The following is a 24,945-nucleotide window of genomic DNA, read 5'->3' on the forward strand; positions in this document are numbered from 1 at the left end:
GAAGCTTTAAATTGGATATTAGGAACGTTTTCTTCACTGAAAGGGCTGTCAACAACAGACTGCTCAGTGAAGCACTGGAGTCACCATCACTGAAGGTATTTAAAAGATGTGCAGATGTGGCATTTAGGGACATGGTTTAGTAGTGGCCTTGGCAGTGCTGAGGTAATGGGTGGACTTGATAATCTCAGAGGTCTTTTCCAACCCAAACAATTCTATGACACTATCCATCAGGGAAAACAGAGACAAATACAAGGGTCAAAGAGAACAAAAACACTAACAAGTCCTCAGACATTCTCCTCCTTTCTCCCTTAACCCTCCTTCCATTTTCCCCTGTCTTCCCTCTCCAGTAGCACGAGAAAAATCACAGCAATTTCCGGATAAAAACAGCTAACACAAAGCGAATGAGCTGACATCTTAAGGCAGCCGCGAAAAGCACTGGAGTGGAGCAGGAGTAGGCAGCAGTACCTGCGGATGGCCCAGATGGCTCTGCTGGGCACGGCCAGGGCCGCGCTGGGCTGCTCCTGGGGCGATGCCGGGTGGCAGGGGCTCCAGGCGCCCCGGTGAGCAAAGCGCTGCTTCCCGTTCTCCCGGCCGGACAGCGGCACCTGCGAGGCGAGCGAGCCACACGGCCAGGGCACGGCCGGCCGGGCAGCCCTCTGGGGAATGCCCCCGTTCCTCCTGGGAAAAGGGAGGGAAAGAAGGGAAAGGGGAAAGAGAAGGATTTAAGGACTGCTATTCTTCACGCTTTTACTTACCGAAAGGTTGAATGCTATGAAATCGGCACAACACGGGATCAAAGACAAAAGACAGCATTTCTTTAATCCAAAACAAAGCCTTTGTGTGCTGGGAGGACAGTATTTATTAGTTCCTAACTAGATCTAGAGACCTGACAGCAACAGAAGATGAACATTCCTGTATCCTCTTCCCTGGACCTCTGTTAAGATGGGAAGCACTGTGGTGTCACTCCTAATTTCTTGCTCCAGAAAACAAATGATATTCCACCACTTTTAAACAGAAAACGAATCTGTACAGGCTGGAAGAAGGAGCTGATAAGTTTGCAGCAGCACACAGTAGGCTGTTTGGTTTCTGCTGCCCCTTAAAATCAAATGTAGTCATAAAATCTTGAGCATCATGAACAGAGAGATAATTGCACAAAACACATGCAACCAGAGGAGGTCGGAAAATACAGCACATCTGGACTGAAGAGCTTCATTCCTACAAGCTAAATAGTGCCACATCTGGGCAACTGGCCGCCACTGAAACAAAAAAATGGCCTGAAGAGGCCCCCTGGAATGTGGGCTGTGGGAAGGGGGAGACCGAGGAAAGGAGGGAGGAGGAAGGCACAGATTTTCCTCCAGTTAATTAACACTTGTGTTCCCTTTAGCCAGGCAGCTCCTGAAACACGCCTGTCAGGGTGTAAATGCAAGTGTTAACAAGCAAGCTGGCTGTCAGTCCCCAGAAATCTCCCTGGCTACTTGCCCACCAGTCACACCATTAAGAACTACTTATCCAGTGAAAAGAGGAGGAATCCCCTGCCGATCCATTGTACCTGCCTGCTGATTGCTACTGCTGCCAGAGGGCAGGTCTGAAACGTGGTCTGTCCCCATTAGAGCCCAGGGAAAGGGCCACATAGGGAGGGAAACCAGGATGCTCCTGAGAGTTCCCCTTTTCCTCCCTGCATTTGCTGCTCTCCTCTTGTGCCAGCTCTGTTCATTTAATTCACTGCAGAAACACAAATCCAGTGTCCTTTCTATAACCCAGATACACACAAACTCATGCAGGTTCCAGAGCTGGTGGGCCAGCACCAGTGGAAACACAACAAATTATATGAGGAATGAGAGCTCCCATTTTCAGTAGCAGAGAGCCCTTAGATTCACTCACAGATCTGCACCAGGGATGTTTTGGGAGAGAAACAGATAAAAAACAGCTTCTAATATAACAAGACTTCTGACTTTGAATGGAGATGAAAAATAGCACAGTTATTTGTGACACTGAGTGAGGGATACAAACTCCAAAGTATTTAATTTTTCTCCAGTGACTTCTGAGAGCTACTAATTATTCCAACCAGAACTGTATGGGTATTTTCCCTCTTTTTCCATTCTGAAGGGACAGAAAATATATCAAACCTGGTTTTACTAGTAAATATAATACAATATTGCTAAACCCATGGCATCGTGACTGAATAATCAAGCAGATATTATGAATGGAAGGAGTTAGGACAGAGAAATTTTAAAATGTTGATGCTTCAGTCAGAACTCCCACACTAAAAACAAATGTTAGCCTTGCCAGGGTGAATTCAGCATTTAAGGGATCAGTTCTTCACATCTGATTGATTCACCCAATAAAAGTTATCAGGTAGCAAGAGAGTAATTAAAAAGAAACAAAAAACAAACAAACAACAACAACAATAAACACAGAATGAAATCATGAGCCCCTTCAAATTTGTCAAATGTGCACCATCTAATTCAGCAGGGCAAGTCCATCTTCCCCAGTGCTGTACATCATAATAAGTATTTTAGACTAACAGATGAAAACACCTGAAAAGAACCATGAGCATAACAAGTTACTTACAATTTGAGTCCATTGTAGGAGAGGGAAAAGAAGTCATAAACCAAGCACACACCAAACACAGTGACTCCAGTTTCTTTCACCAGCATTGCACATGTCCCAAGGAATAAACTAAGCAGCAAAAAGAATGGGGAGGCAGTGGGAGGGAAATGTTCCCCAACATAAAGCTGATCCACACTCCTGAAAAACAGAATTTACATAAAATACCTTAACTTCTCTGTTATTTTCAGGTTTACTACAGTCAGACAAATGCAGAGACACTTTTCCTTAATGCCTTAAGATGGCTGACATGAACATGTTAAGACATGAACAATCTAAAATGAGGAAAGGCATAGCCACAGGACAGGAAGGAAAACGCAAATATGGGGAGCTGCTCAAATTCTTGGTACACAAGAGATGAAACAAAGACAAGCAGAAAAATAAAGTAGACTTGAAACAGTCAGAGGAAGGCAGAGTTAGTACAAAGGGGGCAGAAAAACACCTGCTTTCTGTCATGTGGAACACACATGCTTAATTCCCCTTATGGGACAAAGAGCACTAGGCAAGCAAAAATTCCTCCATCCCACCCACACTCCCCTGAGTCAGAGATGTGTCCTAATCATTAACAGACTGGGCAGCCCCTATCACAGGGGAGAAGGCAGGAAAACTGAAATCAAACAGGTAGATTCCTGTGGGGTCACTATGTTTCACACCTTTGAAACCTTCTGAAGAGAACAGCATCGTGGGTTTGTAGCAGACAGCCCCAGAGAGATATAAGCAGTTTTTCCCTGTGGATGTGATGACATGGTGCTATTTCCAAATGCAAACAATGTTATTTCAAACTGAAAATAATGCAAAAGGTGCAGAAAACCCATGCATATAAGCTATTTCTGTATCTATGCTTGTTCAGTTACAGTTTTAGAACAGAGCAGCAAGCAGTGCCAAATTTTCATCTGAAGAGGATGACTAATGGTCTAGACACACTCCTTAACTCTCTCAGACCAGGTGTTCCAGAGTCCTACAGTCACAGCATGCATTTGAAAGGCAAGCACATGTCTGTCTGCTCTTCACTCTACACACAGACAATTTACCTTCTATTAAAAACATTTCTTTGCCATTTTTACAAGCCCTCCTCTGGTGTATGGTCAGTTGTAATGTCAGTGGAAGAGGGACTGGGATTACCAAGGTTGACTTCTGGTTTTGTGGGCTTTTGTTCTCCTAAGCATCACCATGGCTGCAAGCAGGGCCAGGACAGTTCCATACAGCAGAGCTGAGGGAAATACCTCTGCCAACAACCATCAAACCCTTCTCACACTACATAATCGCACAATGTTATCACGTACCTATTATAGGAGAGAAAAGCCAACAGAAAGAGTAGACAGGCGAGGACATCTGCTCTGCCTACTATACCTGTTACCTGAAAGGAAAGGAGACACACAGGTGTAAAAACACATCCAAAAATGTAAAAACACTCAGTGACTGCCTCAACAATCCATGCTCACTGCTACTATTTTAAGCTTTTGATCTTTCAGTGTTATCTTCCCTCAGCATACCAAAATGTTACTTGGATAGTGTAGGATATGCTCAGTTTTGTCAGCTGCATTTCTTGCTTGGCAAAGCAAAGGAATAAGCCAACACTAAAGTCATTCTTTACTTCATGAAGTATTAATAAAGTTACATAGAAAATGCCAGTGTTAAGGATGTTTTAATTTTGTATAATAAGGCTTAGATGAGAAAAACATCCTACTCCCATTACTGAAATTTATTAAAGAAAATTACTTATTATATAAGTAATATCTAAATGAACTTTACCACCAAAAAGGATATGTTACAGAATTTGTTCCTCCTGAACACTCTGAGTTTGCAAGAGTTTTTTCTACAGATTAATGAACCAAATCTTTTTATAAAAAAGGGAATACTGAAGAAGAATGGATAAACATCCTTTTTTACAGTTATTTCTATATCCTATTTCATAAGGATCTAAAAATCACATAAAGCAGATAAAAAGCCCTTTGAAATTTCACCCCTTTTGAGATTACATAATTAAGTTATATTCAGAGCTCTGGCATTTATTTTAACCTTTTAAAGTTCTGATCCAGACAAAAATAAATTCCAAGAGTGCCTCTTCTAAAACCTCCCATAAAATATAAAGCTGTATTATCAAAAGGAGCCTAGCTGATTAGTTCACACAACACAGCACAAGGAGTAACTCCAAAGCTTGTGGCTTTTTGTTATTAAGGTAATCTCTTCTCTAAAGTTCTCAGCCCCAGCAGCTGTTTCCCTCCCTCATTTACAAAGGCTTGGAATGAGAGCAGTGTGATGTCAGTGGTACCTCAGCTAATGAGAGCATTTCTTTTCTACAGCGTGGAGAGCTGGACAGTACCTTTTCTTCTCAAAGACAGCAAAACTCCTTTTAGCTACAGAAGTGTCTCCTCATGCTAACAGACTGCAGTTTTGCAATGATTATGTCTTTAAATGTTTCCTTATAATGAACAGAAAGATTTCCAGTATGAGCTGTTGCACTGTAAACTTATGCTGGTGTTTGTGAAAAACTTTTTTCTGAAAGTTATTCTCCTCACTTTTAATTGAAATAAATATAAATTAATCCATGGGTCACATCACCTCTGCCTGGGAGAGCTCCTCCAGAGCACACATTAATGCTACCTTCACTTTTCTTCCCTAAAATTGATGGCTATAGGAGATGACTGAAGGCATGCAACAATATCCCAGCAGGAGAGCACAGCCTCACTGAGGTCTTTGGTTTCAGAAAACTCATGACTGTCCATTTATTCCCAGAATGGCTGATTAGGACCATCATTTAGAATTCAGTTCCAGAGCACAAAGAATGCAAGTATGAATACACTTTTTTTCTTAATGACTCCTACAAATTTTTTTAAAATAGAGTACATTCTCACCTTCGCTCTCCCACGGCAAGAAATCACAAGTACCACATTCTGTATGACTCAGAGGTTTTCTTGAAAAAAAAATTAAAATTTCAAAGAATGAATTTATTTTTAGCTTTGGTGGCACATACTTACAGCCTCGGTGTGAATGGGATGCACAGCAAAGAAGAGCGCCGTGACAAAAGCAAGTCGACAGTCCTTGAACACAGCTTTGTCACAAGTATACATCAGCACAAGAGTCACCAGACAGTGTAAAATTACATTCACTGCATGGAAATAGAAGGGGTTCATGCCAGCCAGCAATATGTTCAATCTGTCAGGAAAGAAAACAAAACCACTGCTAGATTTGATAGATCTTCTAATAGCAAGACAACTTTCAAATACTCTAAATTATGCCTTTTGCCCCATTTGCAGTCATCCAATGTTAATGCAATTAAACTAATCACTGAAAAGCACTCTAAACTTCTGGATTATTTGATTAAAGAGAAACCATTTCCCCAATTTTTATATTATGTGGCTGTGTTTGGCAACCTTCTTGGCAGAGACGGTAGAGTCCTGTGGCCTCGCAGTGGAGTTCACTGCAGTGAGACCACCCACACCTGGGCTTCCTTAGCAACAAATCACCCTGGCCAACATCATGGCACTTGTCCTATTGCCCTGTTGGCACCTTCTGGGGTTCTGCTGGCCACGTGCCAGCTTTACAATATAGGTAGTTATTTTCTGTTCTAGAATAGACGCTTTTGCCCAGGAACAGCCAAGACAAGGACTTGGTAAGGTGCTTGTTGGCATAATAAGGGCATTTATTCCCCTTGAACCTTCAAAATAGTTATTTAAACGCTTTACTGCCATTGATAGCAAAGATAAGTTAGCTAACATCACCCTTGACTCAGTGAGACAGTTAGGGTTCATTATTTGTGCCAATCATCAAAAAAAATAAAATGTAACAAGCTGTTATGACATTTGTTTGACAGCACGTATTAACACATTCTTCTGGTCACTGTTTTTTACAGCCAGCTTGCTTAACAGCTGCTGACAAGCTTTGCCTTACATGCAGCTGAAGATAATTCTCTTAAGTACTAACAACATCTGTATATTTGGACAAATATATATGTATCTATACAAATGTACACACATACACATGGTGCCTATCTAGGGAAGGCTCCATATATGAACAAGGAATCTGGAAAAATGTCCTTTAACTAATGTTGAAGGACTTTTTTTTTATAAACAAACGACGAGATAACCAGTGAAAAGAAAACTTAATCTAAATATTTTACATGCAGTTGTAAATATGCTATAGGATCAATAATCCTTCCTGTTGTTACTAAGAGACTCCAGGTCTCCCATGACAAGCAGGATGTGACAGCAAGGCCACTGAGCTGTTGCTACTATTAAAAAAGACCTTAGGTTTTTTGTGAAACAGAGGAGGTGTGAAGAAGTTCATGAGAGCCAGACAACTTTTTTTTTTTTTTTTCATAAATAACTCTCTATATTTCTTATTCATCAGTAAGGAAGCACTAGCTGTCCTGGGTTGAATTTTCCACACCAATCCAATTTTACCAGACCAAGAGTCTTACTTGTGCATTCCTGCTGTGCTCCCACTGGAGCGTTTGTGGAGGCAACAGATGAAACCCAGAGAGTTTGTGGAAAAGTGAGATTTTGGCATGACTTGACCTTTCCCTTTGAAGTATGGGTTGATGCAGTTACATTTTGACAAGACATCAGTCTGTGTGATTCAAGAATACATGAAGAGTTGGAGGTTTTTCTTTTTTCATCCCATTTTTCCTGCAAGCCACTTCAGGGCAGCAACATCCATCACTTTCCCTTATTTCTACCAGCACTGAATGACAAACCGCAACAAATGGCAGTAACAGACATCTAGCCAGAGCTCCAGCTGCAAACACACTGCAGCAGTGGAACCCCCAGGCAGGAATCCTGTTTTCAGCACACTGAGAGGAGCAAGGGGCAGCACAGGGACACCCTGCCCCTAAAGGAGCCACAGCTCACTCCAGGACACCTGCAGACGTGCACAATGACATGGACCCTCTGCAGGACACATTCCTTATACAAATGAATCACTGCTGGCTGTAAATCAGCTGGAGCACAGTCCACTGCCCTCCCTCAAGTGCCAAAGTGCCATCTGGGAACCTGACTTCTGGAGAAAGCAGAAGCAGGCAGGTGAGGACAAGTACTCAGGATATCAGGTGGCATGAACTCAGGTACCAGAATGGAAGAGATTCTCATTTAGTCGGCCACGTTGTGAGAACCAATCGCTAAACCCATGACATCTGATAATACTCATCATGTCTGATCACTTCCCATCCTGTAACACAGGTCTGCTGGCAGGAGAGGCAGAACTTCATAGGCAAGGGATCTCCCTACCCCCATCAGGTCCCCTATCCCAAACGTGGGGTGTGCCCTTCACACCCCTTCATCAAGTCAATGAGGCTTGTAAGCTGTGAGTTACCTGATGTAAATTATTGATTACAGCTCTGTAAAAGCATCAGCCTCGCAGCTTGGCTGTTCCCCCGTGTGTTCTTTAAAGAAATTTTTAAAAACAGCAGAAAAAACCACAAACATAATACCACACTATTCAGGTAACTCTTCCACTAAACAGCAAAATCTGACTGCAAGTATGTTTTAAATACCATCTTTGGTGGTCCACGAACACTAAACATGAGTGTGTGCAGGTGCTATATTCACACCAGTGCTTTTTGCTGCTAAAGCTCTTTGTCATAAGAAATTAGGCCACATGGCAATGAAGGAAACATTCTTTCATCCTGAAACAATCCCAGCAGAATGATGTTGAAACATTAGCAGTGGTTAAATTTATTGTCTGTCAAACGGGTGAGCAAATCTGGGTCTTCAAACAGCTCTAATCCAAGTCACAAGAACTTTGCAAAGCTCTCCAGCTCATACAGCCATGGGGGAAAAAAGCCAGCCTACTATAGAATGCCAAATTTGCTCTACTGCTAAGGAACTGCAGAGGAACTTCTGGGCAAGGGAGCCAAGAAGGGAATGGGTAAATAAAAAATTACTTCACCCCTCTTAATCTTTAATAGCCTAACAGAGAGAGTCAGTCTTGTTTACTGGCAGCAGCATGCAGCAATTATGTACAGCAGACGGCTCAGCAAACAAAGGAAGTAAAACAGAGGTAAGAATCTCAAGATTCAGGAAGAAGTGGTCTTTCTCCAACATAATGTTTATAAACAGGAGTTCTGGCAAGCAAAAACTGTACTACACTGGAGGGAGGTGAGGGCAGTATAGTCCTTGTATTTCCATACTTATACTGCCCCACAAATGGGGAAAATTGTACTGTGTAGTCATTTCTGCATGAAGATCATAACCTCTGTCTGAGCTAAAGCACAACTTGCAAGATAAGTCTTATGGCCTTGGTAGAGCACACAGCGAGCAGAGGAGATGTGTTGGGCTGGCCAGGCTGTACTAACAGGCTGCTCCTCAAAACAGAGATGTGTTTGCAAACAGCATCCTAAAGATTTGGGGCTGAACACAGCAAATGATAACACTTCTAGGAACAGAGACCCTTGAAAGGGGAGATACAACCACCTCAGACATGGAGGTCTTTCCTCTGAGGAGCCACCCACGAAACACTTGGAAAAGAGTTTTTATTGCTTTAACATCTCTGCTGGAAGAGTCCCTGGAAGCAAAGATTCTGCTAAACCTCCTGCAAAATGGTAAATGGCTGTTCAAATGCACAGGCCCTCAGAAGACCCAGGGAAAGGAGGAGAAGAGCACATACACCAAAGTGTAGTCTCTCAATACTAGGTGACATTGACAGGTATCTTCTAACAGAGCTGAACAGCATCACCCCAGCCACCACCAAAATAAAAATCTGATTACAGAAATCTCAGCATTGATCACATGTCGCACCAGGGCAGACAGGCTGCACTGAAACAAGCATTCAAGCCAAGACTCAACACTGTTTTTGTGTCCAAGTGCTGCAGCATGTGTGGCTCAGCGTGTCACACCCAAGGCAGAGCACTGCCCAAACTACACGCCCACACAAGAGGTACACCAAAATAAGAAATCCCTTGATTTTTTTAAGGCTGACGGATGTTTTCCAAGAACAGTGGAATAGGCTTGCTTTGCCACCTGCAGCAGTTTTTCTAGTATTCCTCCATCATCCACTCTCACAAAAGGAATTACTCTGCTTCACTCTCAGGAAAACAGACTTCCACAGGCAGCAGCTGCTGAAGGTCCACTGAGTGAAGCCTGTACAACAGCTCTCCAGAAGAAAGTAAATCATTCTGTCTCTTAACAGTAACCTCTGTCAGTACCCTCAGGGGTCCTCCAGAGAAGTTATCAGGGACACATCAATTCTGGGTAAGCCACAGAGAGGGCCTGGAAATGGAGTGGGACTCAGTGGCTTCATCCTCACAGACTCAAACAGAGAGGTCTGTGCTGCAAGAGCACAGGCTCACAGACGAATTCCATACATACCCAGTTACAGTATATAATCACCAGCAACACCCATCCCCCCAGCTCTAATATAGTGCTTTTCATTCACTTGTACACATGAAGACTCATTCAACCTTTTTTAATGCCTCTTATGGTTTAATAATATTGTAAACCATAATTGGAGAGTTTCTCTTTTTATAGACTTTGTTATTATCCCTGGGCAGCTCTTGTTTAGTTTAATCTGTTTTATTATTTTCAAAAGACTAACAATGATACACAACATGTTATGAAATAGAAATGCGCAGGATAATAACGGTAATTTGTTATAGCAAGTAACAGTTACTGGAAAGTCTCAGAGCATCCCATACCTCATAAAACCCCCACAGTTTTTATATGGAAGGCTCACATGCAGATTTATATAAATTAATTTAATACATAAGGATGGATTAAGTTTCTTGTGATGATCTTTTCCTGTTCAAACTGTGTGTTAAATATAGCAAACTTTACGCAAAATTATACCCACTTTCAATGCATGGCGGAATCTCCTTATAAACTCCACAGATGCATGTGCTTTGTGCCAGGAAAATGAGCATTTGCACTCCAAAAGAGGTGCAGCTGCATCAGTGATAATAATGGTTAAGGCTGTATGTGGAAACAGCTCGAAGATTAATGAAAAACCTGTAGCAGTAAACAGAAAATAAGGCCCTTTGCAGTGGTGCTCCTGCAATGGCCAGTTTCCACCACAAAGTGCTGATAATCTTTCCACAGTACAGTACAATGCCTAAGAATTAAATGGAAAATAAGGCTTAAATGGTTTGGTCCTTGATTTGCTGTAATGGCAATGGGTGAGACAACTGAGGCCATATCAATTCCCAAACTGCAGCAATTGCCTCAGAGCACACAAGTCATCAGCTACAAGAGCACTAGTTAAATGCACGCATTCAGAGCAGGCTATTGCTTTCCAGCAGGGGTAGGGAAAGAAAACAGAAATCATAATTAGACTGAGAAGAAGCAGCACCTTGAACGAGGCAAATGTGCCAGGGCAGAATTTTCTAGTGAACCCACAGAAAGCGTGGTTTGATGATCATTCTGTGTTACAAGAGCACCATTCACAAGGCTTTAGGTTTGTCTCCACAAGCAGCCTTAGATGATGGCAAGCAACGAAATTACAGTAGTTTCACGAATACAAGCCGCACGGATTATAAGCCGCACCCCCGGTGCCTCGACAATGTTGCTGTCTTTGTCAATAGATAAGCCGCACCCCGAATATTAGCCGCACTTTCGTTCGTCGCGAGAATTCGTGCGCAGCTTTCACAAATTGGCCAATTAGTAACAGGATCGCGGCATAGCGGGCTTTACTGGCTCGGGGCGGGGCCAGGCAGGCTCGGCCCGCTCATGGTTGCCGACGGGGCCGGGTGGCCCAGCTCAGCGCCACGGCTCGGCGGGGCTGGCCGGGTGGTGCCGCCGCCGCCGCCGGGCTCGCTGGCCCCCCTCTCCCGTCAGCACCGCCCCGCTGCCGCGTTCGCTCGCCCGGCTGGCAGGGCTGCCGCCGCCGGGCTCACCGCCCGCCCCGCTGCCGCTTTCGCTCGCCCCGCTGCCGCTTTCGCTCGCCGAGCGGCGCTTTCGCGAGCGCCGCTTTCGCTCGCCCCGCCGGCAGGGCTGCCGCCGCCGCCGCCAGGCTCGCCGGCCGCCCCCTCCCGTCTGCACCGCCGCCGCGTTTCCTCGCCCTGGCCGGCACTGCAGGCCCCCGCACCGCCGGGCTCCCCCACGCTGCTGGCCCCGATTCTGCTGGGCTTCCCCCGCTGCCAGGCAGCCCCACCCGCCGGCCTTCCTGCTTCTGCCATGCTCCCCTGCACTGCTAGCCCCAGTTCTCCCAGGCTCCCCCGCCCTGCTGGCCCGGGCTCTGCCGCCCCCCTGCCCCGCCCTGCTGGCTCAGGCTCTGCCGCCCGCCCCCCACACTGCTGGCCCTGCCTCTGCCAGGCTTTCCCACCTCTGCCGGGGCCGGCCGGGCTCCAGCTTGGCTTGGGGCTGCCGCGGGCTCTCACTTCCGTGTTGGCAGCTTTTAGAATTTTGTTAATAGATTAGCCGCCCCGGAATATTAGCCGCACTTCCGGGTTTCCACCAAAATTTTGGTCAAATTGGTGCGGCTTGTATTCGTGAAATTACTGTACAAACCAGGCGTCATTTTATCTAGATAGTGAACAAAATGCAGTTTGTCTTAAAAATTATTCTTGAGTAGCATCTCAGCAAGAGCTGAGGAAATTAGCATCTCATTAAACTCTTCAGCAGCCATCCACCAGAGTGTGGAGAGAGAAAGGGAGGAGACATGATCAAAAACCCAAGTTAGGACAGTCACTCATCAAGAAGAGAAAGCAATAGTAACCAAAATCTATTATAAAGTTATTAGTCCTAAAGACAGTATTTCAAACTGGATGTAACAGTTCTCCACCTAATTTGAAGTAAATTTGAAATAAGCTGAGGACTATGAAGGAAATACCATTCAAACTTACAAAGAAGCCAACTAAAAAGAAAAAGGAAGGTATAATCAGTGAAAAGAGAACAGCCTTTTTTCTTTTCCCTTTCATTCTTTAGGTCTGTGAGAAAATAAACAGAAAGCCCAGGAAAGCAGTCAGAAACAGAGCAAGGAAATGCAGATAAATGCCTTTAGCTAACCAGCAGCAGCCAGAGTACTTTATTTTCATGGATTCTAAAGAGTATTGACAAGGATGCTCCTGTGGGTAAGAAGGCTGAGACTTTTAGGTAAAAGATGGCCTAAGAGAATTGATGATGACATTGGTGCAAGATGGAACAGAATGCCCAATGAGACAAAATTCCCAGGAACTGGTAGGTGTTAAACAGAGACAAGTCACCACTGAAGCAAGCAGCAAAGATAAGCATGACTGCATTCACCTCAGCCAAGTCGTTCAGGAGAATTAGAGAACTCCTTCCCTCATAAAAGGCTTTAAATTCAAGAGACAGGTAAATTTTATTCAGGGCTGAGAAAATGTGAAAGCCGACTCCTACATGCTTTGTACACACCTTTCCCACTGGGAGAATCCTCACCTCCAGGCTTGGCTGCAAGCAACATGACAACATGGACCCCCCAGCCAGGTCTGCATCCCATCCCTGGGCAGGGAGCTTCCCTTCATCCTCCACTGCAGTCCTGTTCTCCTTCCAGGGAGTGCTAGCAACCCCAGAAAAACACAGCCCAAACTTACGACCATCAACATCAGACACCTGCTACAAAAATTACATTAGTGAGGGAGACTTCTTGTGCACCTGGTGCTGGGGAAAAACCCTTAGCTTTGAGGCACCAAGCTTTGGAAGACACCTAAAATGGCAGCAAGGCATTCTGCCCAGGGTCGGAAGAAAAGCTTATGTGCTTAGAGACATGTCTGTATATTCCAGCTATAACACAACCAGTCTCACAAAAGCATCTGCTTTTCTTCACAAAGTCCACCTCATCCAGTGTGGCTATGCCAGTACTACATCAGTTTCATGGCAGGTATGACAGTAGCAGTGTGGAGAGTGATTGCCACAGCATAAGTAGAAATAGTAGACTAAGCTGCACAAGAGAAATACTGACACAATCTTAAACATTGTGATGTACAGAGTGAAGAAAATACCTGTGAACTGTGTATTTAACCTGACACATTATAGCTCCACTATATTACCCTGCAATGTCAAGCTGTAATATAGCATTAAATCAATAAAGAAAATGTAAGGTCTTTTTTTCCTTCCCCAGGTTGTTTTAGTTCTCTTAAGCTCCCCGTCCTTGAAACTTATGCCACTGATACAGCTGAAAAAACAGAAAGATCAGCTGTAAACAACTAGATAGATCAGAAGGCTGAGAGTGAGTTATAGAACCAGTACTCTCTTTGGCTATGGTATTTGGCTTTGGTATTTACATCTAACCCAGGCTCACATTCACTTAAGGCTTTGATCCAAAGGCACTGGAGCCTCACTTGAGGCTCTCAATGCCAACCCAGAATACAGAGCTGCTGCTGAAGGTCCCTATGTACTTCCCAGGCAGGTACATACCCAAGCCATCACTGGCTACCAGCCTTGGTGGGCAGACCTGGAAGGTTAACCATTCTGCAGGCAGCACCTGAGCACAGCCCAGACTATTTAATTTACCTTGCTGCCCCTTTTTTTTTTCCAGATAGAGTACTGGTAGGATGGCTCGCCACACAAATTGCGTATCAGCATCTTTTCTGGTGGGAGAGCTGCATTCCCTTTTGCAGCTTATTCCCCCTCCAGCTCCTCTCCTTCCAGGCCACCAGCAGCAGCTGGAGTGGGCACTCTGACACCATTCCCACAGAGTCAAGCACATTCCCAGCAAACAGTCCCTTCCACCTCCTTTGAGGAACAGCAGGTATCTCCCTGCCAGTGCCTTCCTGCCATGCCATCCTCCCAAATCTTGTCACAGCCACATATCCTAGACCTGTCACCACCTTTTCCTTCTGCCCCTGGTGAGCTGTTCCTTGAGGCATCCCTAACCAGCATCTGCCTTGGCACCACCAACGAGGCTGAGCACACAGAGCCTTCACTTCTCTGGCACCTGCAAACCAGGAGGCTCATATCTGATAAAACTTCTTTAAATCTTGGCATACAGGGGATTAGAAAGGCTTCATTCTCACCATTTTCTATCACTGCATACCTCCACTGTGCTGATGATTACACAAAATCTTCATCACCTGTTTGTTTCTGGGTTGGAGAATCTATCTAAATGGGGATTTGGCAGACAGAAAGAGAAAGAAGGAGACAGCATTGAGGATGGTACCTTCTGTTTCAGCAGCTGAGAAACATTTCTAAAAAACCACTGGAAACAAGGAGTAACTGAAGTGCTACTGAGGGAATAAATGATTCAGTGAACTTCTGTTAGTGGAGGCAAGCTGTAAGACAGAAAGCACCCAGTTAAAATATAAAATCCTGGTTGAATTACAGAACTGGCAGTTCTCTTTTTTCCCCCCTCTTTTTTTTTTTCCTACCTTTCATTTTTACATTTTATAAGGAAGACACCAAAAATAGTAACTTCTGAGTCCAAAAAGTTGCCTTCTTTAGAAAGAAGTATATTGGATCACTTCTTAAGAGAAGAAAACACCTGCAGGTAAGTACCTTTAAGTGAGAGCAGCTGGAGAAGAGACCATGAAGTTTTTCTGAAGGAATAAGCAAAACCACTGCCTACCATCTCAACCTGTCACCTAACAGTTACCCATGTGTAATAGGAATGCTTCTGAACCAACGCATTCAACATTCCTTTATTTTATAGGAGTCAAGAGAAAAGGTAAGAGAAGTTCAAAGACACAAACCAAACATCATTTAATTCAAGTCCATATGGAAGCTTTTTTCCCCCCTTCTGATGTTAACCCACACAAAACAGTGGAGCAATTCTGTGAATATTTTAATTTTTGCTTAATGGTTCCAGTGGGCCACTCTTTTTTTTCCTCTGATCATTCATACTGTCAGATCCAGTGTGAATAATGTCAAATACTTGAGCTCTTCTCACAGTTTGGCTCCAGAGCATTAGTCTACTGAAATGAGGACTGTCACTTATGATTTCCAATTCATCAGGGACACTGAACTACTGTTACACAATTTCAGCAATGTCTGCTTCAGATTTTTCTGACAGATGGGTGATAAATTTTTTTAATTGAGATCATTTCAGGAATATGCAGCTTATATGTAGGATATGTTCAGCATAATGAAAAGTCCACAGGGCATTTTGAGTCCTGCCTCTTACTTTCACAGTCACAAAAGGCAGAAAAGAGACTGAGACAAAGTTTCAGTACATAGATAAATCCATAGATATAAATTTCAGCTCACCCTTCACATCTGTTCTGTACAGGCAGTTGGGAGATCTCCCAGATTCTTTAATCTTAATACAGCAAGATGCAAAACAAGCCTTTACAGATGAAAGTTTCATGCAAGAGAAGTAGAACCACTAGGCTGAAATAAAGATTCATGCTGCTATTGAAATGCCTTGGATTGACCAAATGAGCAAGATAAATTAAATAAAACAAGCAAATCCACAAACAATAAAGATACCAGATTATTTGGTCCTCTCTTCCCTCCCTCCTGAACTCATAACACAATTTTCTCAAGTATCCTAAGTGGGTGGAGTAAATTCTAACAAAAGTATTAGCAACATTCATTTCCATTCTGTTACCTATCAGTTTCTGCTGAGCTTTTTACCAGAATCAGGGTAAATCCTTTTTTCCTTCTGCAGGAAGACAGAGAGCAACCAGCAATCTCCTGCTGGGCAAGGCAGGGGCAGATGGTTCAGGCAGGCAGAGCACAGCTCAGCTACAGGTTCAGTGCCACTTAGCAAAAGCTGCAAGCTGACCGAGGATTCCTTGGAAGTACTGGGTTTGGAGGATTCACTCCACCCAGCTCTTAGTATCTTCCTCTGACACCCTACTGGTAGAAATTAAATGGGAAGAATGTGGGAACTGGAAGGCTGGAAGGATAATTGGAACACAGAGGATATAATCTCCCTCTGCAGCCAGGGAAGATAAACGATTCCTTCCCTATTCCAAACGCGATGCCAAGTGGTGAACAAATGACTCTGCCTTTGACCCAATGTCTTGGCCGCATGGTTATTATAAGCACAGAGGATGAAATCTTGTTCACAAAATTAGTGTCACTTCCCTTCCAGAAAGGACTAGGCAGAGACAGCACTTCATCCTTTTTTGATACATACCCCTTTAAACAGCAAAGGCAAAACCAGTTAAAATACATACAAATGGGAACTAGAATACTTAGTTCCCATTTTGTTATTAAAGTTTAAGTTTCTTTTGCTCATTAGCATCACAATCTCAATCCTGCAACCTGATCGAGGATGCCATGTCCAGCACTCCAACGCTAATATTGCATGCAACGAGGTCAGTGGTGATACAGGTTCACTCCTCTCTCCAATTACCCCCAGAAGTGTTGCTGGAGGAATGGATTAATTACACAGATCCCCAAATTATGAGAGTTTGGTCGGACATATGATGGAGAGGGCAGTCGTGCCTGTAACTACCTACTCCCACCTTGCTCTTTACAGAGATTGCTGAGACAGCCTTCAAGGAGAAGGTACAAAACCTGTTCTAAAAAATCCAGTTGGCAAGGGTCTGTGCTATTCAGCTCTCCTTTATGAGGAGCACGCCAGCCTGTGCCCACACAGCCAACACTGACAGCTCTTGGCTCCAAGTGCACCTTTACAACCAAAGAGCAGCAAGTGCTGTGTGTGAGTGCCAAAGGGATGTCCCATTTCCCAAAACTGCTCTTGCTTCACACAAACACTCAATTTCCACATATTCACGAAATTCTATTTATACATCCGGTGTGCTAATGAGTTAATCAGCAGAGTGAACAAGGAACCGGTAACACATCCCCCGGCAGACTTTCCAATGACCATACCCTTTATTCCCAAAGCCTGCCGTAGTTCGTAATGAGCATCTACTGAGCACTAGACATCATTCAGCCACACACCAGCCCTTCCAGCACAGCTCTCTACAAACACATGTATCATTTCTCAAGGCTAAAATGTGCTAAATATTCATCATCATTGATGTTCCATCAGAATAAATTAAACAGAGAACAGACTAACGGAAAGAATGACAAACTGTATGGATTGTAACTGAGCTGATTCGCCACAAATTCTTCTCCTGGGGGAGAGAGACCAGCGAAGGTTTTCTTTTTAGGACTAGCGAAAGTAGCTGTCACTTTATTACTGCTCAACTTCCTTTATTCCTGTAAAACAGAAACTCCTCCTCAACAACTCTGCGCGGTACACAGGGAAGGAACATCTGAAGCAAGGGAGGCTGCAACTCCGTGACTGACACGCCAGGCTGGCAGCTGCCGGGAGGGATGCACGGAACGGCGCGGTACCCGCGGGGCTGACCCCTCCGCTTGGCGCTAACAACAAAGGCACGGATGACTACGGGTCGGTTTCAAAACACAACGCGGCAAGTTTCTGGCACTATCACTCAGCTACGGAGGAAAGGGACTCGAGATAAAGCACAGGAAGAACTTACGGGGAATTCACGTGAGCACCTTCCCCAGTCGAAAGCTCTCTCCGAAACACTCCGTTTTCCCTTTTATCCCTCCCGCAAACCGGGTAAGAGGCGCCACCTGCTCCCAAACAGCCGGGAAAAGGGGGGACTCGCCGGGAGAGCGGCGGGCTCCTCCAGAGCGTCGCCTCATCGCTTCCCTTCTCCAGCAAACTTGCCCCGGGCCGGGCAGCGGCACCGCGCCGGTGGCTGAGCCCCGGGCGCACCCCGTCCCGCACAGCTCCGGGCAGAAATGCTGAATCACGGAGCGAGGGCGCGGGACCGGGGCTGCCCCTGACCCCCACGGGGACCGGCCGCCCCCGGCCGCCCGGACACGGAGCCGGGAGAGGGTCGGTCCGTGCGGAGGGGGAGCCGCCCGCCCACCCCGCTGCGGCGCCGACACTCACTTGAAGGTGAGGATGCAGAGGGGCCGGTAGGACTTGTGGCTGGTGTTCTCGGCCATGCGCTTGCCCCAAAAGTCGTTGGCGAAGGCGGCGGACACGGGGGTGGCCGCCCGCACGTCGGGGTTGTTCACGATGGCCCAGACGTCGTCGTGCACGAACTCGCCCCGCAGGGAGTTGCCGTAGCAGAGGGCGCAGAGCCCCGCCAGCACCACCGCTGCCGCCGCCGCCCCGCCGCGCCGCCCGCCCGCCGACGGGCAGGGGCCCGGCGCGGCTCGGTCCCGGCTGCGGGAGCCCCGCCGAGCCGAGCCCGTCACCATGGCGCGGGGCGCCGCGCTGGCTGCCCCGGCTCCGCCGCCGCCGCGGCGCGGGGAGGCAGCGGCGCCCGCATGGTGCGGGGCGGGCAGCGGGACCGCCGCCGGCCACTCGCGCTCTGCCGAGCCACAGCCCGCCCGGCTGCAAATAAACAGCGGCCGCCTCCCCGCGCCATCCCTTCTCCTCCTCTTCCTCCTCCTCCTCCTCCTCCCCCCCCCGCGCCCCCTCCCTCCCGCACGCATGCTCCTTGCCGCGCTGTCACACCGCCGCCACCTCCTCAGTCCGTCGGCGCGGGGGGCTCTGCCCGCGGTGATGGGCTCTGCTCTGCCCGCGGTGGGCGCAGTGCCGCGGTGATGTGCTGTGCCCCGGCGATGGGCTCTGCTCTGCCCGCGGTGGGCGCAGTCCCGCGGTGATGGGCTCGGCTCTGCCCGGGGTGATGTGCTGTGCCCCGGCGATGGGCTCTGCTCTGCCCGCGGTGATGTGCTGTGCCCCGGCGATGGGCTCTGCTCTGCCCGCGGTGGGCGCAGTCCCGCTGCGGCGGTCGGGTCGCCGCTGTCCCCGCTGTCCCCGGAGACGGGTGCCGCGCTGTCCTGGTGCCAGCGCCTCCGCCGAGCCCCGCGGGCAGCCACCGCCGCAGCTCCCCTGTGGACCGTGCTCACCTGGCCAGCGGCAGCATCCCAGCCGGCTCCACGGCACCCACGCTGCTCCACAGCATCCACAGCGTGCATGCCGATCCGGTATCGATGCTGCTGCACCGCATCCACGCTGCTCCACGGCATCAGTGCTGGCCCACGTCCTCCGCGCTGCAGCGTCGGCTGTGCCAAACAGTGCTCCACTCTGTTTTGCTGGAGGAAATGGCATTTTGGTGCCACAGAACTTGTTTTCTCTACTCTGGTCCATTTCCTGTCTTTATTCTGAAATCATTTGAGAGTTGCAGTGTGTCCATACTCCATACCCTTCCCCAGATGGCCATTCTTGTGTTAGTGTTAAGCCTCAATAACTTAAGGAAAAGCCATGGTCAGATCATCTATTCACCCATATATGAAAACTACATAGTATTAGATTTTTCTAAAACCAGAAAAACAAAGACTCTATTAACGGGGTTTTACCCTTTAAAGAAAACCTTCTGCTTATAACCAAACAAAGCAATAAAACTGCTTGGCAAAGAGACTTTGATTCAATTAGGTGAATGAACATACAGGACACCCTTTGAATTTGCTCCTGAGAAAAGATACACTGAGCAGGGCTCACCAGCAGCCTGCACAGCTCCAAGCTGCTCCCTGTGCGTGCGTGTGAGCCTGCCTGCTCCCGTGTGGGAAAAAGAGGGCAGCGGAAGCCTTGCAAAGTTCATGCAGGCTCTCCAGGGCAAGCCCGCTCCAGGAATGCTTTTTCCCCCAGTGTATTTGGCACTTCGAGTGATCTGGTATTTTCCAAGTGCGACAGAACAGGCTTTTCAGATGCACTTTTGTTATAGCTAAAAATAACAGTTCATTCTGACTAGGACAGTGTGTTTATATCCGAGATAGAAGGAAACTCCACCACAATCAGAGCAATTAATTCAAACTTTCTCTTTAAGCAGCTGATGACATTTAGGCAGTTGGCTGCATGGAGTTTTCATCTGCAGTGGGAGACCACTCGTGACAGTGTGTTGGTCTTCATTTTCACCAAAGTTTCAAAGCCTAGGCATGCAAAGCTAGACTCCAAAGTCAATGCATGGGTGCAGGAAGAGAAACAGCCTGGTATGCCAGAGGCACTAAAGTACCAGAGCCACGAGGACCCAGCAGCTCTGGAAACAATCTCATTATTGCACACATGCCTAAGAGGTGGACTCAGGACTTTTTGTTGATATAAATTAAAATGGTGTTTGGGGAGAGGGGTGGTAGAGAGGAATGGATTGTAAGGTTGATGAAAGCAAAAACAATGTGTGAGATTTAAAGGTTGAAATTGCCTTAGACTAGACTGCAGGTAATATTTTAGATTCTAAGTTACTCAGCTGAACAAAATCTGCAATCCCTTAGCCCAGCTGGGCCTTAGCAGGCTGCCCCTCCCAGCAAGACCCCTGTACCTTTGGTCGTTCACCTCCATGGATCAGTCTGCACAGCCTTTCTCATCAATCTTGCAGCCTTCTGTCCTTCTCCATCGTCCCAGGTTGGGGGCAGCCCGCTGAAAGCCTGCTCCTGCTACAAAACAGGGCCCTGCCATCAGGCAGCTTGGCATGTGGGCAGGGACAGGTCTCTCCATTCATTATCCAGGACTGTGGGACATGTCTCCGCTGTGCCACAAGCCCTGCTGTACACTCCTTCAGCTTAACTAGTTCTTTACCAAAAAAAACTTACCAAAATGCAGAGTTCTACACCAGTAAATGATGAAGAGGTAATAGAAAATAGTTTTCCATTAAGGAATTTTCTGACAATATCTTCTGACAGTATCATACACAGCCATCTAACATCACATAGTACAACAGACACACTCTCTGGAATAAATAGCATTGCTTCTCATACAGATCTACAACATCCCGCTCTCTTCCATAACCCACCATGCTTGATTAACACTGAAAAGAAAGAGATGGCAGTCCTGACCCACTCTTTAGGAATGCACCTACACACACCATCGGCTTTCATCTGGCACAGACCTAGACTTTGCAATGGAGAAAAACCCCATTTGTTTTTAAATTGTTTCTTATGTGCTTATTGAAATGTTATGCATAACATATAATTCACACTAATTTGCCAAGTCCTTATATGACAAGAAAATCTATTCTCACTTCTCCAAGACAGACCAGTTCTTTCTTCCCTCAAGCAAACATTTGACTGAGACAAAGCAATCTCCAGCCAGCCATTGAGGAGAACCTTGCATTCTTCACACCAAGATCACTGAAATGCAAACAGATCATCTTCTACTTTCTCCACAAAGGGAAACACTACCTTGTCATGCAGCAGTCACCATCACAGATTGAATTTGAGATGTTGTCTGTTGCTAGTCCTATCCACCTATAAAGAAACAGCGAAAAGAACTCGGAGAGCAGAAGAACAAATACTGAACGCTGCTGTATTCTGGATGTCAGATCTGTACATATATATGCAGGCATAGACACAGAGGGAAAGGAAAGAGAGAGAAAGAAGAGGTGGAGTGATTTGCTCTGAAGTTGCTTTGCCACTTCCAAAAATATGTTATCTAATAAGAAGTATTTTCTTCTGCAAGCCGTGGTTCTTTCTCTACCTAAAGCAGCCTTGTCATCGCTTCTGAAATGTGAAGCCAAATTGCTTCTCAGAAAAGCCTAGCTGAGTTCTGGAATTGTGTGTAGTTGAAGTACTTCCGCTATTTGCCTGCTTCCTTGTGTTTGAATCACAATTTTTGTGCCAGCTATATAAAAAAGATTAACAAATGGCTGTTAAAACTAGAGACCTTGAAACTAATTATGTGCGATGCTCAAAAAATCCTTGCTCTGCTAATTGAGGAGAGCTCTTTACTTCTAAAGCAGGAAAGTTTTGCCTCCACTTGGAGTAAAACATTTGCAGCCAATGCAAGGCAGGAGACACATTTGAGCAGATACACTTCAAAGGGTTGAGCACTGATTGATCTGCTAGTATCTGACAATCGCAACTGCTCAAAGGTAGAAACTGCAAATGTTTTGAGTTTCAAGCTTAAACGCAGAGTTCTGAAGAGTTTAGCTTTGCATTGACTGATTAAAGTGTAAGAATGCAGTAAATACAATTTTAAGTTAAATTACCATATGGTCATAGCTAGAGGTAAATTTCAAAAGTAGCACATGTAAATAGTTTCTTGCTGTCTGAGCAAATAATTTTAAATTTAAACGAAGTCATTTGGTAACTGGTCCATTTATTTCTGCTTGCAGTCAGTTACTGCAGTTCATTTCAGTTGCCCCAGGATGAAACTCTTTATCTGCCACGCTTAGAATCTTCAGTGGATGCAGATTATGTTCACATGGTTAAAAATGAACCAAGTTTGGCATATTAAATACAGTGTGCTGCCTCTGCTGGAAGAGCTTTGGAGAGATAGAGAGCAATCCGTGTTGCCCTGAACCCCTCCAAGGAGTTCAGTGCAGGTATAATTCTGTTTAGTCAGTAGGATTTGGATTTTAGAGTTACTGGGAGCACTGCAACAGTGAAAGGCTGTACTGAGATTTGCTGGGAAAATCGTAATTCTGACTTTTTCCTTGTTACCAAATTGCTTCTAAGCCTATTCAGGTGACAAAGTTTCTCTTTGGTGAATTCTTCCTAAAGTCCAGTGAAAGTTCCTGTGTTTTTGCTTTCACTTTCAGCTGTGGCCAAGAGCCAGAGCAAGCAGGAGAGGAAAACTGAGTACTTTGGTCCTGTGATCCTTTAGAGACAAAGAAATCTAATATCCTCAGGATGACCTATCCTTTTCAAAGGGGATATAGTATTTCAAGTTCAGCCCACAAGCCCCTATAATCTTTCTCACCATCTTAGTCACAGACTATGCTTAATATTAGCCCTGAAAATTCCAACCCCTCCATATTTACCAAGTGATATCAACAAGAAGGTATCACATAGTAAGCACTGCTTGGTGGATCCTCTTGGATGCTCATTCCCACCCTGACACAGATGGCAAGTAACAGAGAATCCTCTGTGACCCATTTTCACATCCATTTTTCACCTCTTTCATATGCTTGCGCAAAATGAGAGATTTCAAGCTCAGAAAAAGCTTGCTATAGTTGTGACTGGATTAGAGGGAATCTCTTTTTCAGCTCATACAACAGATGAATTTTCTGCCTTTGAAGAGACCTGAGTTAAGCCTTAGTCTATGGGCAGGATTGTTCAGTCTTTGAGCACCTGCATTTGAGGGAATATCCATTATTTGACACTCTACCAGCAAATGGTAGAGTGACTTGGGTTATATAATCTCAGTTTAAATGCCAGGGACAATACAAAAGTGGGACAAACCCCAGTAAAGAGAATAATTGGATTCTTCATCTACTGAGAGGAGGCAGACTATGGCACCGGCAGATGAGATTGCCCACTCCAGCTGAGGAGATCAGTACTTTCCCTTTTTGTGTGCATGACTTGGGTGCTCAGAACTGCATGGTGGAATGGGGATTGGAGGGCAAAAGCATTTTTCTTTCCTTACTGGGCATGGATCTGCACTTTTCCGCTGCTGGAAGCATTGAAGAAGTTTCCCAAAGCCAAAGAAAGTTCTCAGCCTTGCTCTTGCCTGACAGATCTTTTTTACTGCAGCAGAGCGAGGGAAAAGTGCAGGCAATAGGGCTTGAATCATTAGAGTTATCACTTGTAACAGTCATCTATTTATTGCTGATTAACTATAAGACAGTTTAAGCTAAATTTTTATGCACTTCATGGAAATCAGTTAATGACTCAGAACCAAAAAAAATTAAAAAGAGAAAACCCAACCCAAGACAGGCCCACTTCTGGATAAGCAAATGAGGGATTCTTAAGTGATCCAACATTTTTTTCACTTACTTTGCATAGCGCTGGATGACATTTTCACTTTTCCTGGAACATTGTTTCCAAGTACAAGCAGGACATGTGTGAGGCTGTTTAAGGAAAATCCTGGTAGAGAGAAGTTGTTTTAAAAGGCCAGTTTTCCCAAGAAGTGGGCATTAGTAACTCAGACACCATATGCTCCCCAGAGGCTGTGCAAGGACACATGTATATTGTAATGTGGCTGTAAAGTTGGATGCCTCGCTGTCGAGGTCAAGTGCAGGGTAAGAAACTCTGATCAATATTTAGTGGTTGGAATTCATATTGCTCCTGCGGGGAGACACTGGTTTTGGAAGATGAACCTGATTTTGGTGACATAAAGAAGGTATTTTCAACTTGGACTGTACTGAAACAGTTAATTTTTCCTTATACTCAGTCTTCAGAGTTGTAGGTTCCCCAGTGCAATTGTCTCTTGTAAGTTCATATATCAAAATAAACATGGAGGTTAAAGACCCTGAGTCTGTTCCCTATTCAGATTCAGTTGGTTTCGTTTTCTGTGAATCTCTGAGCCAGAATGCAGCAGCAGTCCTCTCCTAAAAGCAACTGATTTGTACAAAAGATCTTCTGGCATCCCTACATTCGATTGAATTGCATTCACTGCAAAAGGTCTGATAAAATCAGACTGCTGGATAAAATCAGGAAATCGCTACATTTATTCTCTGATTACTGGGCAAGCTCAATTTCATCATGGTGAAGTAGAAGCCAGTAGTTGCAATTACCTTTCTTTCTTTTCATCCATTTTTTAATATTTGGGTTTAAGATGGAAAAATTACAAATTAATAAATCTGTACCAAGTCCAGTCAAGACTCTCTGTAATAATATTATTCATATCTCTATTATTAGC

The 24,945-nt window shown here is 45.4% G+C and overlaps 1 protein-coding gene across 1 annotated transcript in view; it reads right to left on the minus strand.

The window, feature by feature from the left end:
* Positions 1–19,400, minus strand: part of TMTC1 (transmembrane O-mannosyltransferase targeting cadherins 1) — a 135,433-nt gene extending 116,033 nt beyond the window's left edge. Inside the window, exons 1-5 of the mRNA XM_033058459.2 lie at positions 18,895–19,400; positions 18,313–18,762; positions 5,586–5,763; positions 3,891–3,964; positions 2,572–2,748 (exon numbers count right to left, since the gene is read on the minus strand). Coding sequence (XP_032914350.1) covers positions 2,572–2,748; positions 3,891–3,964; positions 5,586–5,763; positions 18,313–18,762; positions 18,895–19,400 — 1,385 coding nt within the window. The remainder of the gene's footprint in view (positions 1–2,571; positions 2,749–3,890; positions 3,965–5,585; positions 5,764–18,312; positions 18,763–18,894) is intronic.
* Positions 19,401–24,945: the final 5,545 nt, after the last annotated feature.

The sequence above is a fragment of the Catharus ustulatus genome, chromosome 4, assembly GCF_009819885.2.
Source record: "Catharus ustulatus isolate bCatUst1 chromosome 4, bCatUst1.pri.v2, whole genome shotgun sequence".
Lineage (NCBI taxonomy): Eukaryota > Metazoa > Chordata > Aves > Passeriformes > Turdidae > Catharus > Catharus ustulatus.